Source organism: Pongo pygmaeus, chromosome 3, assembly GCF_028885625.2.
Source record: "Pongo pygmaeus isolate AG05252 chromosome 3, NHGRI_mPonPyg2-v2.0_pri, whole genome shotgun sequence".
Taxonomy (NCBI): Eukaryota; Metazoa; Chordata; class Mammalia; order Primates; family Hominidae; genus Pongo; species Pongo pygmaeus.
Genome location: NC_072376.2, coordinates 67,403,135 through 67,419,209, shown reverse-complemented (window position 1 = coordinate 67,419,209; position 16,075 = coordinate 67,403,135). Strand labels below are relative to the sequence as shown.

Below are 16,075 nucleotides of genomic sequence, written 5' to 3'. Positions count from 1 at the left end.
AATACCTAGGAATACAACTTACAAAGGATGTGAAGGATGTCTTCAAGAACTACAAATCACTGCTCAAGGAAATAAGAGAGGACACAAAAAAATGGAAAAACATTCCATGCTTATGAATAGGAAGAATCAATATCATGAAAACGGCCATACTGTCCAAAGTAATTTATAGTTTCAATGCTATAAATCAACCTATCATTGACTTCCTTCACAGAATTAGAAAAAACTACTTTAAATTTCACATGGAACCAAAAAAGAGCCTGTATAGCCAAGACAATCCTAAGCCAAAAAAAAAAACAAATCTGGAGGTATCACACTACCTGACTTCAAACTATATTACAAGGCTACAGTAACCAAAACAGCATGGTACTGGTACCAAAACAGATATATAGACCAATGGAGCAGAAAAGAACAGAACAGAGGCCTCAGAAATAACACCACACACCTACAACCATCTGATCTTTAACAAATCTGACAAAAACATGCAATGGGGAAAGAATTCCCTATTTAATAAACAGTGTTGGGAAAACTGGCTAGCCATATGCAGAAAACTGAAACTGGATCCCTTCCTTACACCTTATACAAAAATTAACTCAAGATGGATTAAAAAATTAAATGTAAGACCTAACACCATAAAAACCCTAGAGGAAAACCTAGGCAATAGCATTCAGGAGATAGGCATGGGCAAAGACTTCATGACCAAAACACCAAAAGCAATGGCAACAAAAGCCAAAATTGACAAATGGGATCTAATTAAACTAAAGAGCACAGCACAGCAAAAGAAACTATCATCAGAGTGAACAGGCAATTTACACAATGGGAGAAAATTTTTGCAATCTGTCCATCTGACAAAGGGCTAATATCCAGAATCTACAAGGAACTTAAACAAATTTACAAGAAAAAAAACAAACAACCCCATCAAAAAGTGGGTTCATCTCAAGCTCATCATCACTGGTCCTTAGAGAAATGCAAATCAAAACCACAATGAGATACCACCTCATGCCAGTTAGAATGGCAATCATTAAAAAGTCAGGAAACAACAGATGCTGGAGAGGATGTGGAGAAATAGGAACGCTTTTACACTGTTGGTGGGAGTATAAATTAGTTGATCCATCGTGGAAGACGGTGTGTCAATTCCTCATGGATCTAGAACCAGAAATACCATTTGGCCTAGCAATCCCATTACTGGGTATATACCCAAAGGATGATAAATCATTCTATGATAAAGACACATGCACCCGTATGTTTACTGCAGCACTATTCACAATAGCAAAGACTTGGAACCAATCCAAATGCTCATCAATGATAGACTGGATAAAGAAAATGTGGCACATATACACCATGGAATACTATGCAGCCATAAAAAAGGATGAGTTCGTGTCCTTTGCAGGGTCAAGGATGAAGCTGGAAACCATCATTCTCAGAAAACTAACACAGGAACAGAAAAACAGATATCACATGTTCTCAGTCATAAGTGGGAGTTGAACAGTGAGAACACATGGACACAGGGAGGGGAACATCATACACCGGGGCCTACTGGTTGGTGGGGGACTAGGGGAGGGATTGCAATAGGAGAAATACATAAGGTAGGTGACGGGTTGATGGGTCCCGCAAACCATCATGGCACATGTATACCTATGTAACAAACCTGCATGTTCTGCACATGTATCCCAGAACTTAAAGTATAATCATAAAAAAAGAAGAATTAGAGTGAAATGCTAGTAATAAGATATACTGTTACAGAACTTTCTGGTACATATAATTTCACTTATTTCAATGTCATAACTTTGTTTTGAATTATTCTGTGTTATATTTATCTTCAAGTCGGTCATCTTTCAAGCAAAATGTTGTGAAGCTTTGGTAAAAATTAAAACAAACCATAGCATAAATATTACTTGATTAGGAAAGCTATTCTGGATCACACATTCCTGGAAACAAAGACAGTCTCTGGACGTATAATTGAGGACTAAAAGGGTAATTAATTGTGTAAGCTGAATTTTTGCATTTCTTCTTCCCAAAGCCCACAGCAACATTGCTAATTTTACCATTTAACATTTTTCATATTTGAATATATAGAGTTTCTGATTGTGTTATCTGAAAATTTTATTACTAACTATATTTCAAGAGCACTTGTGATTCATAGCTTATGCTGAAATATCAATGCTATACAAAGATTAAGATAAAACCTCATTCATTCTTCTATTATTGAGTGTATTAGGGAGTAACTGCATGCTTGGCACCATGATAAATAAGTGCATTTGGAAACAGTGAAAGACGTATGAAGAATGAGTTCTTCATTCTCAAGGAGGACTATAAAGAGGAGCAGGAATTAGTCAAGGATAAATGTGCTTAAAACAACAACAACAAATGAAGATCATTTAGGAATGATAGACAAACAGTGAGAAGTTTCATGGACCTGTGGACACAGAGCTAGGCCTGGAATTTTTATGTCAATAGATGGAATTGAAGAGAGTTTTACAGAAGGACTTTGTAGTCCACATATTGAATCACTCTGCTACATTGCTTGAAATAAATGTCACTCAAATGAATCTTGACCAAATGAATGCCTGAAGGAAAATGAAGGGAAAAGAGAATGAAAGGTGGAGTTTTCTGAGGAAGGAATCAGGATAAACTGAGGCACTTTAACTAAATCTAAACATCTTGTATTACAAAAGACTCTATCTAGCCTTAATGCATAAATTAATTTAAATGAAAGCATTTACATACAATTTTGAACTTTGACTTTAACACCTCATCAATATAAACTCAACTGGGATTTATTGCATAGCTGGTATGGCTCTAAGGTGAGCAGAGAACAGTAAGTCATGACATCTGCCATCAAAGGGTCTATCTGCCAGATGCATTTGCACCAAGTAGAAGCCCTAAAAATTTGCATCCTTTCTCCATTACAGGACATAAAATAATGCTTCTCAAAACATTTGACTGAAGTAGTGTGACATGGTAGTTAAGAGCACAGGTTTTAGCACCAGGCTCAGGTTTGAATCACTGGTTTGCCACTCAATAGCTGAACTCTATTATTTCTCCAAACCCTACTTTCCTCACTGAGAAAATGGGGATAATAATAATAGATTCCTCAAGGGATCTTGGAGGATTATCCCATCAATCTGGAAACCCTGTTTCTTCAATATACCCACTTCTCTCAACTGTTGATGCCTAAATCAAGCCTCCATCTTCTCCAGCCTACATTAGGACAATGGCTTCCTCACTGGTTTTTCCTTATGCATTCCCCACCCCTATTCCCACCATCATCTATTCTCCACACTAGCCATAGGATCCCAGATAAAATATAAATCTTATGATTCCCTCTTAAAGTCTCTTACTGGCTTCTCATAGCTCTTAGGATGAATATTAAACCCTTAAATTGGCATACAAGGCCTTGAGTTACTCTACCACATTAGTCACATTTTGTGCTTCCATCTACTCCCCACCCCAATCCCTTCGCCTTTTGCTTCAGAATTCAACTCAAACATTGCCTCCTAAGGAACCCTTTCCTGACCTCAAAACCAGACTGGCAGATCTTAGTGCCACTCCTCAAATATTTCTGGTTTTCTTCTTTCAGGCACGGTAGGACTGCACTTTTCCTAGCCCCTATAAGTTAGGAGGGACCATAACCCTTACTTTGGCCATTGAAATATGAGCAGAAGCTACTGTGTTACTTCTTTTCCTGTCCTGAAAATGGCCATGTGCTTGTTAGTGGCGGCTCTGTTTGCCTGTGTCCTGGAGTAAGGGGGACAAAAATACTGATGGAGAACAGAACTCTCAGCCTACTTCTCATAGACATGTAGCATAAGCAAGAAATAAGTTTTCATTGTTTTAAGCCATTGAAATGTCAAGGTTGTTATTTCAAAATAATCTGTCTTATCCTGACTGGTAGACTAATTTAGAAACCCCACTAGAATGTTCTCCTAACAGTCTCCTCTATGACAGTTTTCACAGCTGCAATCACATAGGTATACGTGAGTCATTTGTTTCATGACTTCCTCCTACTAGAATGTAGCCTCCACCAGGGCAGGTTTGTCTTGTTCACTTCTGGAACCTTAGCACCCAGCACAGTACCTGACATAATTCTCAATAAAAATTGGACAAATGAACACATTTATTATTGGATAATGTGTATAAAGTGGCTGGAATAAAACAAAGATATAGAAAGTGGTCAATAACAATGAGACATTATTTCTTCTCACTATTGTGAGAAGGCATTATTCCTTCTCACTGTTGTAAGAAATTATTTCTTCTCACTGTTGTGAGAAGGCATTATTTCTTCTCACTGTTTTAGTATAATTATTACATAATCATAGTTAATTAAAGGCAGCTTAGTGTAATGGTTAGGAGCCAGACTCTGAAACCAGATTCCCTGAGGATTTGAATCCTGGCTTCACCACTTACTAGCTGTGTGACCTTGGTCAAATTACTTAAACTTTCATTCCTTTAATTTCTTCATTTGTAAAGTATGGGACAATAATTATACACATCTCATGGGACTGTCATGAGGATTAAATGAGTTAACTTGCACCTAAAACTATGGTTGGCACATACTAAGGACTATGTTAGATTTTGTTAAATACACACAAATATGCACACATACCACACATAGTGTTAACATAAAAGGGGCGTTAGCAGCTTCTGTTGAACTATGTATCTCGAAAACAGATGCACATGGAGGTTCCTGGTAAGTTGAAGTTACAATACTCCATCTTTTCGCCCCCACTGAATGCAAGTAGAAAACCTGGGCAGAGCACATGACCCCAGAATGCAAAAAACCATACTTTGAAGTCTCAGTAAACTGGTGGTGAGTATATCATTCTTCTTGTTTTCCTCCCAGCCTGTACTCAATCCAGCCCAAAAGCCAGAAATTTGATTTGAATAATTGTGGATTTCTCATTAGAACCTCTTGGAGGCCAGAAGGAAGTAGAACATTTTTTAAAGGCTGAGAGAAAAGAAATACATTCAATGAAAACATTTTTTCAGAATTGAAGGTGATGTAGCTATTTTCAGTTGAAAGAAAATTAAGAGAATTGCTACAGGAAGTTCTTCAGATAGAAGGGAAATCAGAAGGAAAAATGGAACATCAGAAATAAAGGAAGAAAAACAGAAATAGTTTTGAAAACTGAAATTGAAAATGATCACATTATCTAATGGAGTTTTTAATGTATATAAATGTAGTATATGAGAGAACTACAATATAAAGAGATTTAGAGATATATGAGTAATGTTTCCATGTTCCACTTGAAGTAGTAAAATATTGATTGTAAACAGACCATGTTAAGTATGTGTATTCTAATCCCTAGAGCAACCTCTAACAACACTATACAAACAGAAATAGGCAAACATGATGTTTTTAAAATGGAGTATTAAAAAAATGTTTAAATAACCCCAAAGAACACAGGAAAGGGAAAACAGAAGAATGAAAATTAGAAGGAATAATCAGAAAACAAATTATAAAATGGTAGACCTAAATCCAAACATTTCAATAGTTACAATAAATGTAAGTGGTCTACACACACAAAAGACAGAGATTATAGACTGAATTTTTTTAAATGGAAGCAAATCATATACATAGACAAACTGGAGCACAAGAAGGAGAAAACAGTACAGTTAGGAGATTTAGAAACACTAATTCAAGAAAAAACTGAAAGAACATGACAAGATTAACCCAAAGAAGAAAAGACTGGGCCAGGGTATCTTTAAATTTTTAAAAATATACAGTGAGAACCTGTTCTTTACTTAGTGCCAGGTCCATCCTAGAAGCTTCCACACACATGGAAGTGGTACAAAATTTGCTTTTATCTTGAGTCCTAAAAGGCAGAATTAATGAATGTCAGTGAGATGTAGACAGATCAATTGCTGTAAGAATCCAAAGACAGAGAGGGCAGACCTGTCATCTCATTGGAGGTATCTTCCCTAAAGCTGAATAAAGGCTGAAATTTGGGTGATACTGTGGAAGAAACTTGAGAAAAGGAAAGGTAGTCACATTCGTATTTTAATCTTTTACTTTATTACTGACAAGTGGATATGGGCTGACATGGTATTTCTACTTTAGGCTTCAAATTTATAATTTTTTCCTGACATATCTATTTATAGCATGGCAATAAAGAAGACCATAAAACTCTCTTCAATAGCTTTAGAAAGACACTGACCTTCTAAAAGGTCTAACAATGCGACGCCTGCTCCAAAATAAAAATAAAATGCTGCAGAAATTTTTCCTTTCTTATCGTATAGAAGACCTGTGCTGTTTTAATTTGCCTAGCACTCATCCTCCATTTTTCTGATATCACTATTTCTTTTGGGTACCTACATCTCTTTTACTTTGCCCATGAGCATTGGGTGGGCTGATTTCCCCTCTGACTCAAGGATAAAGATGTGACCTTGACCTGGCCAATCAGAACACAGGATTCGTTCAGAAATTAGGAACATCACTAACCATAGCTATTCAGAGTTAATACTAGGACACTTTTTTGAGCAACCAGAATAGAAATTCCTTTTGTTTTCATTTGTATATGAACATGGAGGATGTATGTTAGTCAGGATAGAAAGGATTATGTTATAATAAAATGTTAAAACCTCAGTGAGTTAGCAAAACAAAAATTCTCTCTCACATTAAATGTCCATAGTAGACAAGCAGGGAAGGTCTGCTCGTTGCTGTGACTCATGCATCTAAGCGGATGAAGGCCCACCCCATCTTGATACATGCTTCAATGTTTGCCATGGTAGGAAGAGGGGGACATAATAAATAACGTACTGGCTGTTAAAAGCTTTCTGCCCAGAAGTGCCACATGCCTCTTATGTCCACACTTTATTGGTAAAAGTAAATCACATTGCCAAACCTAACTTCAGGGGACAGAGAAGCAGAATCCTACCCAAAAGGAAGAAAGCTGGAAATATTTGGTGAACAGCTAACAATTACATAAGACATAACAGGATATACTACACAGAAGAGCACTTGCACAGGTAAAGGAAGATGGAGTCCTGATAACACTGTTCCAGCTTCTGAATCAAATTATACCTGAAGCTGGATGGCCTTGGATAGCTGGGTTTTGTGAACCAATAAATATGATTAATTCAGTTGGATTTTCTTTCATATCTAACAATTAAAAGAACCCTGAGTCACATACTTCTCAACAAATAACAGAGATAGCACAGTAATTTGGGGTTTTGAGGGATATGGTAGAAAGCAGATGGACGTTAACATATCCTTTGGATGCCAACAGGTCTTAAAGCAACCACAGAGCCTCTAAGTACCATTATCTTGTCACAGATATCCTAGAATTCTGTATGCAATCAAAGTTGAAGAAGCTGATGAAGAAAGAAAACCAAAGATGCAAGATTTCTAACTAGACCTAGACAAAACTTCTGCGTCTCATCTAACAGATTCTGAGAAACAGACTCAGAAGAGGAGTGTTTCTCATTTTCTACAGGAGGAGAGTAGCACTCTGTGTACTGGAACTGAAACCATGGAAACTTGAGGGAATTCCAGACCACGCTGACTCCTATCAAGCTGCTGTGCCCCACCCCAGGAGAGCTGAACACAGGAGTAGCACAAGAGGGGCCACATTTTAACCTACCACTTCCTGTGATCTGTCTCACCTGGCCCAGAGCAGCTTGGAGTAAGAGAATTTTCACTCTTGCAAGACTTAGCCAAGAATATCTATTAGATAGAGAAGAGGTGCATTCTTGTTCCCATATACAGCAGCTTGGGGTTGGCAAACCTAGGTTCAAATCCTAACTCTGCTACCTCTCTACTGAATATTCTTGAGAAAGTTTCTTAACCTCTGAGCCTTAGGTTCCTTATCTGTACAGGTGATCAACACTATCTACCTCAAAGGTAAGAGGTGATTTAAAAAAACAACAAAAAACACATACAGTGTTCCATACAAAGCCAAGCACCTAATATGACTTCCTCTCGCCACCTCCTTCCCATCCCACCACCCACTGTCTTTCTTCTTTATCTGGAGGTGTAGAAGGGAAGGCTGATGGTTTGTGGGCAGACCAGGAGTTTTGTGCACACTAGAGAAGGAACTCATCATGCTGTAAAGTACAGTAAAGTTCAAGAGCAAGTCTCCAACCTTGGTTTATATTTTGGAAAAACCTTCTTTTAAACATGTCTTGATATACCAAAACACCACATGCAATTTTATATAAATAGAGTCACAGCCAAGGGCTTCTTTAAAAAGCAAGAAAACAGTAATCAGCTAGATTCATTTTTCCATCCAATCAGATGGATTGAGATTGTTAATAAATAAAACATAAAGACAAGGTGGTCTTTTCATGGAAAAATCTTATTTTTTTAAAGAAAATTTCCAGAAAGAGCACTGGACTTCCATTTCAGTTAAGCTGCACTCAATTCACCCAAAACAATCCCACTTTGATTGAGCATCAGCATTGTATGCCAGGTACTATGCAATGTGAGATGGACACAAACACGAGTAAGAAGTAATGTTGCCATTAAACCACAGGCTCTTTGAGGGCAGGGGATTTTTTCTTATTTGCCATTGTTTTCCCAGAACCCATTCCTGCCTGGCACATAGTAGGTGCTCAGTAAATAAGGGACAACTGATGAAATGACTGGCTCAAGCAGTTCGTGGTCTCCTGGTAGTTAAAATTAAGTGACATAAGTCATATTGGTGACTGCATTTCTCCATCTTTGAGTAGTTATTGATTAAATAAAGAGGTCGTGGTGGTCAATAAAATTTGAAATGAGATTCAATCACAAAGAGAGATAAATCAAATATTTGTATCAGAAAAAAAAGTATTTTGAAAATCCTTTGAAAACATGACATCTCATAATTGCAGTAAGTAGAATTTTCTTCCAGATTCAGTTTACAGCAAGGTACAATAACAGTAAAGCAGTAATAAAGGTAACATATTAGTGGCTGAGTGCTTACTAAGGGTGGGCTGAGCAGTGATCCTACCCACCACCCAGAGGGCGGGACACAAATGACTCCTGATTTACAAAGGACAAAACTGAAAAGTAAGAACTTGCCAAGGTCACAGGCATAATTAGCAGGGATACATTCGATTCTGACTCTAGAAGACTTCCCTCCCTGCTTCTGCCTTTTAACTGCCATACTATATCTATTCCCTCTTATAATCTACAATGCATCTACGTAAAAAAAAATAAAATAAAAGGCTTTTGTTTCAGTGGTATCCATATCACATAGGGGAACAAAAGCCACTTTGGGAAACAAGTCTGATAGAATTCACTGTTACTTGGTAGACTCTTGAAATGCATTTTTAAGTAACTGGAAAGAAGAGGCCCAACATAAACATTTGTAATCTTGCTACTAAAATCAAGTTTCTGGATGGGCACAGTGGCTCATGCCTGTAATTCCAGCACTTTGGGAAGCCGAGGTAGGTAAATCACTTCAAGTCAGGAGTTCAAGACCAGCCCGGCCAACATAGTGAAACCCTGTCTCTACTAAAAATACAAAAATTAGCTAGGCATGATGGTGCATACCTGTAATCCCAGCTACTCAGGAGGCTGAGGCAGGAGAATCACTTGAACCCAGGAGGCAGAGGTTGCAGTGAGCGGAGATTGCACCATTGCACTCCAGCTTGGGCAACAGAGCGAGACTCCATCTCAAAAAAAAAAAAAAAAAAAATAGCCAGGTGTAGTGGTGGGTGCCTATGGTCCCAGCTACTCGGGAGGCTGAGGCACAAGAATCGTTTGAACCCAGGAGGCAGTGGCTGCAGTGAGCTGAGATTGCACCACTGCACTCCAGCCTGGGCGACAGAACGAGACTGTTTCAAAATATAAATAAATAAAAATAAAATAAAGTTTCTGCCCAAAGTAAGTAAGGGAGTGGATCAGAGGAAGAGATGGTAATAAAGCCAGCTTAAAACTCCTGTGGTTTGATGGTTAAGAAAAAATAAAGTCTCCATAAGGTTAGCATATACTGTTAGCCCTGTGAGGACTGCCAGTGTTTGGTATAGGCATGTGTTACCCCTGAAGTATGCTTTCATTTCAGAACTTTCCAAACCCCTGAAGAGTGCTGTAATCCCCTGTAGAAAACAGATAAATTGAGGTATTCCAATAACACAGATGAAACCCAGAACCCTGGGGCCAATCAGCAGTGACATCACACCACATTCCAACGCTGGCCTCTCACTACAAGGAGCTCATACAGAAACCAGAGCTTTGTTTTCCTTCAGTAATCAGGGGTGAGAGAGTGTTGGATTTTTATAGAAAAGTAATTACTGCAGGAAGATAATTACCTTCCCTCAAACAGGCCTCCTCTGCCTGTCAGAACCAGGAAAGCAAGGGGCCCCTTCTATGCATACCTGAAGGGTTCCTGTTTTACCAAATCCAACTCAATCATACACTAATGGGTGAAAATGTATCCAATATTTTTATAGTCTAGTGACAAAAGGGCTGTGCAATCTTCAAAGTAATAAATGCATTTGACAAAAACTATACCTTAAATACACACAGTTTTATTTGTCAATTATACTTCAATAAAGCTGGGGGAAAAGAGACAAAAAACCAAATTAAAAAAAAGTTCTTAGTGGCATATTTTTATAATTTAAGACAGATATCACTTCTGCTATCATTATTACCACCAGAGTGGCAGCTGTCATTTACTGGAGGTTATGTTTAAGGCGTTGTTCTAACTATGCTATGATCTTACTACTGGGATACTCATTTTGCAGATGAGAAAATTAAGGCACAGCAATGAGATATAACTTGCTCAGGGCCACATGATGAACAAATAGTAGAACGAAGATTCAAACCCTGTCAATCTGTGAAGCCCTAGTCCTAAATCACTGTGATAGAAGCATTAATAACTTGTATTTTTCCTTGTAGGACAGGACCTAAATGTTATTAACAGTATAAGCGTTCATGGTTAACACCAAATGTCTCTGGGGCACAAAGACACAGAGGTCCCTGTTTCACAGTCCACACTGGAAGAAATAGACAGTATCAGGTTAGAGAGACTGTCAGGCGTCACACCCAACTGAACCCAAGAGGACATTTTGCTTGGATGAGAAAAAGAAAATTTATTGAAATTTTATAAGGTCACCAAAGTTTAATGTCCCCCAGAAGGGTGTTGGTATAACGCGGCCAAGGTATCCCATCACAAAATAAAAATAAAATCCTGTATTTTATGGAAATGAAAAAAAATTGCTAGCTGTCATCCAAACTCTTTGTGTACTTAAAGAGTGTCATTAATATTCCCAAACTGCCCTGTAAGGTCTCTTCTTCCAGCCAAACAAATGACCCTGAGTCCCCACACACTCAGGAGTTCTATTCGTAGATTCACTCAATAGACGCTTGCCAAGCGGCTACTATGTGCCATATCTGGTACTTGATACATTTCTGGGCCTCTAAGGACACTTATAACTGTGTGGATCTTGAGTTCCTGTTTACAAAAAATTGACACAATGATAAGTGAACTATTTCCAATTTGATCAGAACTGTTGCTCATTATAATCTTGTATTCCACCAACAGGGTGGTGGAGGGAAAACATGCCAGTGAAGGGAAAGCAGAGGCCATAAACTCCACTGCACCTAAGGGCCCACATGTAACACAAGAGAATGAAAGGGATTGATTCTGGGGTGGGCTGGGAGCACAGGCCCCTTCTAAGGGGCAACCATGATTCAACTCCAACCAATTCCTACCATTCCTTGCATTTTTCAAAAAGAAACACACAAACAAAATCCAGCTATTCATGTGAAGTCTCTATTGTTCAAGTTTGGGCTCCAAACGAAAGTTATCACAAACACTGAGTAGGCCAAACAAAACAGGGCTCCAGAACAGCTAGGGCTTGCTGGTTATGAGTCTGCCATCCAGTTTCTTTTCTGAGGCGTAGAAGGATAGAGGCTGATTGAATTGGGAACATGCTGTTATGGACAGTTCTTTCAGGTCCCTTCCACGTCCACAAAAGAAGTAACTTTGTGACTTACTGGCAGAGCAGACTGAATGCGGTGCTTACGTAACAGACCTGGTCGCAATCAGAATAGTGTCCTGCAAAGGCAAGGCACAGACAGAAGCGGCAATCCATGTGATCTTGACTCCCTTTGTGGAAGAAAGTGGGATCCCAGGCAGCCCTGCCTGCATATTGTTTCATATTACATAAACATAACTAATTGGTTGTGACTGGTACAATGATTATAGCTGCATTACCAGTGTGATTTTTTAAAAGCAGACATTAATCAAGAATGCTAATATAAGCAGCTACCAAGGTCACTCTTATTTTTCTTGTTTTTTTTTCCCCCAAAGTGAGTTCTTGCTTTTAATTTCAGCTGCCATCATCACATCACATTATCCATTTGAACCCAATACTGACCTGATGGAATCACCTAAGGAATAAACTTCCCAAGACTCACTTACTTTGGTGCCAAGCAAAAAACATTCTGAACCCTAGTCTTGGCGCAGTGGCTCATGCCTGTAATCCCAGCACTTCGGGAGGCTGAGGCGGGTGGATCACCCGAGGTCAGCAGTTTGAGACCAGCCTGGCCAACAAGGCGAAACCCCATCTCCACTAAAAATACAAAAATTAGCTGGGCATGGTGGTGGGCACATATAATCCCAGTTACTCAGGAGGCTGAGAAAGGAGAATTGCTTGAACTCAGGAGGCAAAGGTTGCAGTGAGCTGAGATCGTGCCACTGCACTTCAGCCTGGGTGACAGAGCGAGACTCCGTCTAAAAAAAAAAAAATCCTGAACTCTGACCTCCGAACCCTGACATGGTGACAAGCCCCAGCTCACTCACCATGAAAGGGAAGGAAGAGCCTCAGCATAAACCCTGTCCTGCCAAGAACTTCAGCCACTAAATGGCACAGCTGTGTCACAATAAACAAAGAGAAATAAGCAGAATAAATAGGTGGGGAGGGAATGTCGGAGCCTCTCGGTCCAGAATTAGTAGGCAATACAGGCAGACATAAAGAACTCGGACTTTGACTCCAGATGGGCCTACATTTGAATTGTAATTTTTTCACCTAATAGTTTTGTGATGTCACATAAGTCAGTTCACCTCTCTAAGCCCAGTCTTCCTCATTTGTAAACTGGGTGGTAACACCTACTTCACAGGATTGCTATGAGGTATAATGAGGGAAAGTACACAAGGCATTTTATAGGCACTCAGTAAATGGCAGCTGTACTTACTCTAAATGTTTTCATGTTTAATATTATTATGGTAAACTTATTTTTATATTATTTTCATGTTTTTTATTTTTAATTTTATATTATTTTATATTTTTAACATAATAAACTTAGGGCTTATTCATACAAAAAAATTAGGGCTTATTTCTGAACTGTGAGATTATTTGGAGCATATGTAAAATTCCTGTCCAATACTCCTTACTGCTCCTATTAAATGGCTATTGAAGGACTTCTTTGCTGACCCACTCTCTCCAGACAAAATTTTCATTACAGATTCACATTTTCAATGAAGAATAGCATGCCGGATATTTACAGTTTTCATTTTCATTTCTCCTGTTGCAAGGTATGTTTCTGTCCCCCCATTTCCACCCTATCCTAGCCTGATAGCTAGACATGAATTATTTTCTGCAGAAACAGAAAGCAAGATTTGCAAACACTTGAACATTAAGTTTAAACAACATTAATCTAAGCAAAGGGCAAAAAGATTAGGCTGTGTACACATAGAGCTTTCTCACTCCCAGGTTAGGTTTTTAAATGTTTCCGGTTTGGCCAAGGAAATGGGAAGAGAGAGGGAATGCATGAATAGGTGACTGTGAGACCATGGAAATCCACAGTGGGGACTGTCCAGTGCCAGAGACAGCTGAGGGAACAGCCAAACCAGTGCCCTAAGGGTTACCTTGCTGCTAACATGAGATGGGGGTTGGGGGGAGGCACTGACAAACATTGCTAGCAAGTTGCCAGTTGTGTGCCTATAAGAGGTGATGCTCGTTGATGCCCAAAATGCTACTAAAACCCAAAACCTCCACTGATCCCCTCCAAGAACACAACTCTCACCCCATTCATTGATCTAGGACCTTAATTGCTCCAGAAGAAAGGGCAAGGTGCTGGGTAGCTCAAGTGAGATGATGTCTCAAAGGAAAGCCATTCCTCATGCTTGATCAAGGGAGCTCCAGACAGAACACACTGCTCCAGTTCCACACAGATCTTCAGACAGGCCTCCTCAGCTTTCTGATTCAGTAGGTCTAGGGTAGGACCTGTAAAGCTGTATTTTTAACAACCATCTCAGGTGATTCTGGCTTGCAGAACGGTGCTTGGAAACCACTCCATCTAGAGGAGAATTAAAATGGATTTTCATAGGTACCTCTGTGGTAACAACAGTCCCATACCGGGAAGCAAGAGTCCAAAGGCTTTGTGCACTCTAGTGACGAGTCTATAGAAACAGAATATTTGGGGGGCAGGGCTTTGTCCTATTAAAGGGTCCGATATATTGCTTTCCTGCTTTAGACTATGAGACCAGTGAGCTAGGTCATCCCACAGGGTGGTTTGGTGCTGTATCTGGTCATTTTTGGTGTAAAATAAATATTAATTCCTATTAGTGCTGCTTGGCATGCTAGGAACACAGGACCAAGTATTTGACAAACAGACACCAAATCTTCCTCTTATATGGGCAAATTAATAGTGTCTGATAACCAAACTTCACAAGGTTGGGCCAGAGAAAGCTGAGGGTCAAACTATAAAATTTTCTTCTGAGAAAAGAAGCATAAGAAAGTAAGTTCATCTTAACTATGCATAGGTTAAGTGTCCTTCTCTTGTGAAGTTATTATTAAAGAAAATCAGTTCCAAATATGTAGGTGTGAAAGAAAAATAGGAGACTCAATTCTAGATGAACAAAGTGGTTTGGGGGAAGAATAACTAGACTCACTGTCGAGAAGATGATGTATTGTTATGATATTTGGCTTATCAGGATTAGAGAAAAAAGTCCATGATAGTGTAAGCAAAGTTTTATGAAGAAAGAAGATTTTTCTAGAAAGTATTGGTCATTAACACATACGTCCCTCATTAGCTAACATCCTAGAACCAGGTCTAGACCCCAAAGGATCAGCTATAAATCTAGCCTCCATTGAGTTTAAACCAAATCAGAAGAGAAAAGTGAAGAGCATCATAAAAATGTCAAAACTCTTTGTTCATTCCTTCATTCAGCACCACCATTTTCAGATGGGAGCTAGAAATGCAAAGGTGGAGAACACAGTCACTGCTCTCAAGGAACTTAATTAATAGAAGAGAGAACAAACAACAATAGTAACTATATTCTGCAATCCCATGAGATAGGTACTATTATATCCCCATTTTAGACATGGAGTAATGGAGGTAAAGAGAGATTAAGTGATTTGCCCAAGATCACCCAGGGAGAAGGAACACATGTGGATACATTTCAACCCTGTGTGGCAATACAAATATAAGTCCCTAGGATCCTCACAAATCAATACTGAGGCACAGGGGTCATTTTGAGCTGGGATGATTAGGGAAGGAATAAGAAAGGCAGTGACATATGAGTTCCACCTTAAAGAATGAGTGGGAGTTTTATAGGTAAGAATGGGGAACAGGGAATGTATTTTAGGCATAGGAAATGGTATTAAAATATAGTACAGTTGGGGAAAATAACTTATGATAGAGATGGTCTAAAATTATTTTAATCCTGAGGAGAGAATACAGAAGGGATCTTCTTCCAGCATATTATAACATGTCAGATGAGATCATTTTGGTTATAATATTATAAGAGTAACATTTTATTTATCTTGATCTAAAGCCTTTTTCATTCTTATTCTCTTTTACTAGCATTTTGAAATTTTCCCGTTTATCACAGTCAACAAAAATTTATTAGATATTCTACTGTATGTAGGAAAAAAAGCAGCAAGTGCTCAGACAAGCCAGTCAGCTTCCTGCTGTTGAGTAGCTAACCTCAGAAGATGGGACACAAGCTCATGTTTCTGGCAATGGGCACACATGCCTGATGGCAGGGCCCAGGTTATATATATGCAGGGAAACAGATACCTGGGGCTAGGAGCAAACACACTCCTGCCACTTCATATTAAACATTATATATTCTTAGTTTCTCTGTTATAATGAAAGACTACCCAATAGGATGCTGTAACTTAGAAATGCCAATTTCATGTCTGA

At 38.9% G+C, this 16,075-nt stretch overlaps 1 protein-coding gene across 8 annotated transcripts in view; it reads right to left on the bottom strand.

Moving 5' to 3' along the window:
• The window catches only part of SCFD2 (sec1 family domain containing 2), a 513,758-nt gene that overhangs the window by 242,976 nt on the left and 254,707 nt on the right, over positions 1-16,075 (bottom strand). The window contains exon 6 of one of the 8 annotated variants that reach the window (XM_054484289.2): positions 2,737-14,224. The exons of the other annotated variants lie outside the window; for them this stretch is intronic. Within the exon in view, the coding sequence (XP_054340264.2) occupies positions 14,118-14,224 (107 nt within the window). The 3' untranslated portion in view covers positions 2,737-14,117. Of the gene's footprint in view, positions 1-2,736; positions 14,225-16,075 lie in introns of those variants that run through there. 8 annotated transcript variants of the gene reach the window in all.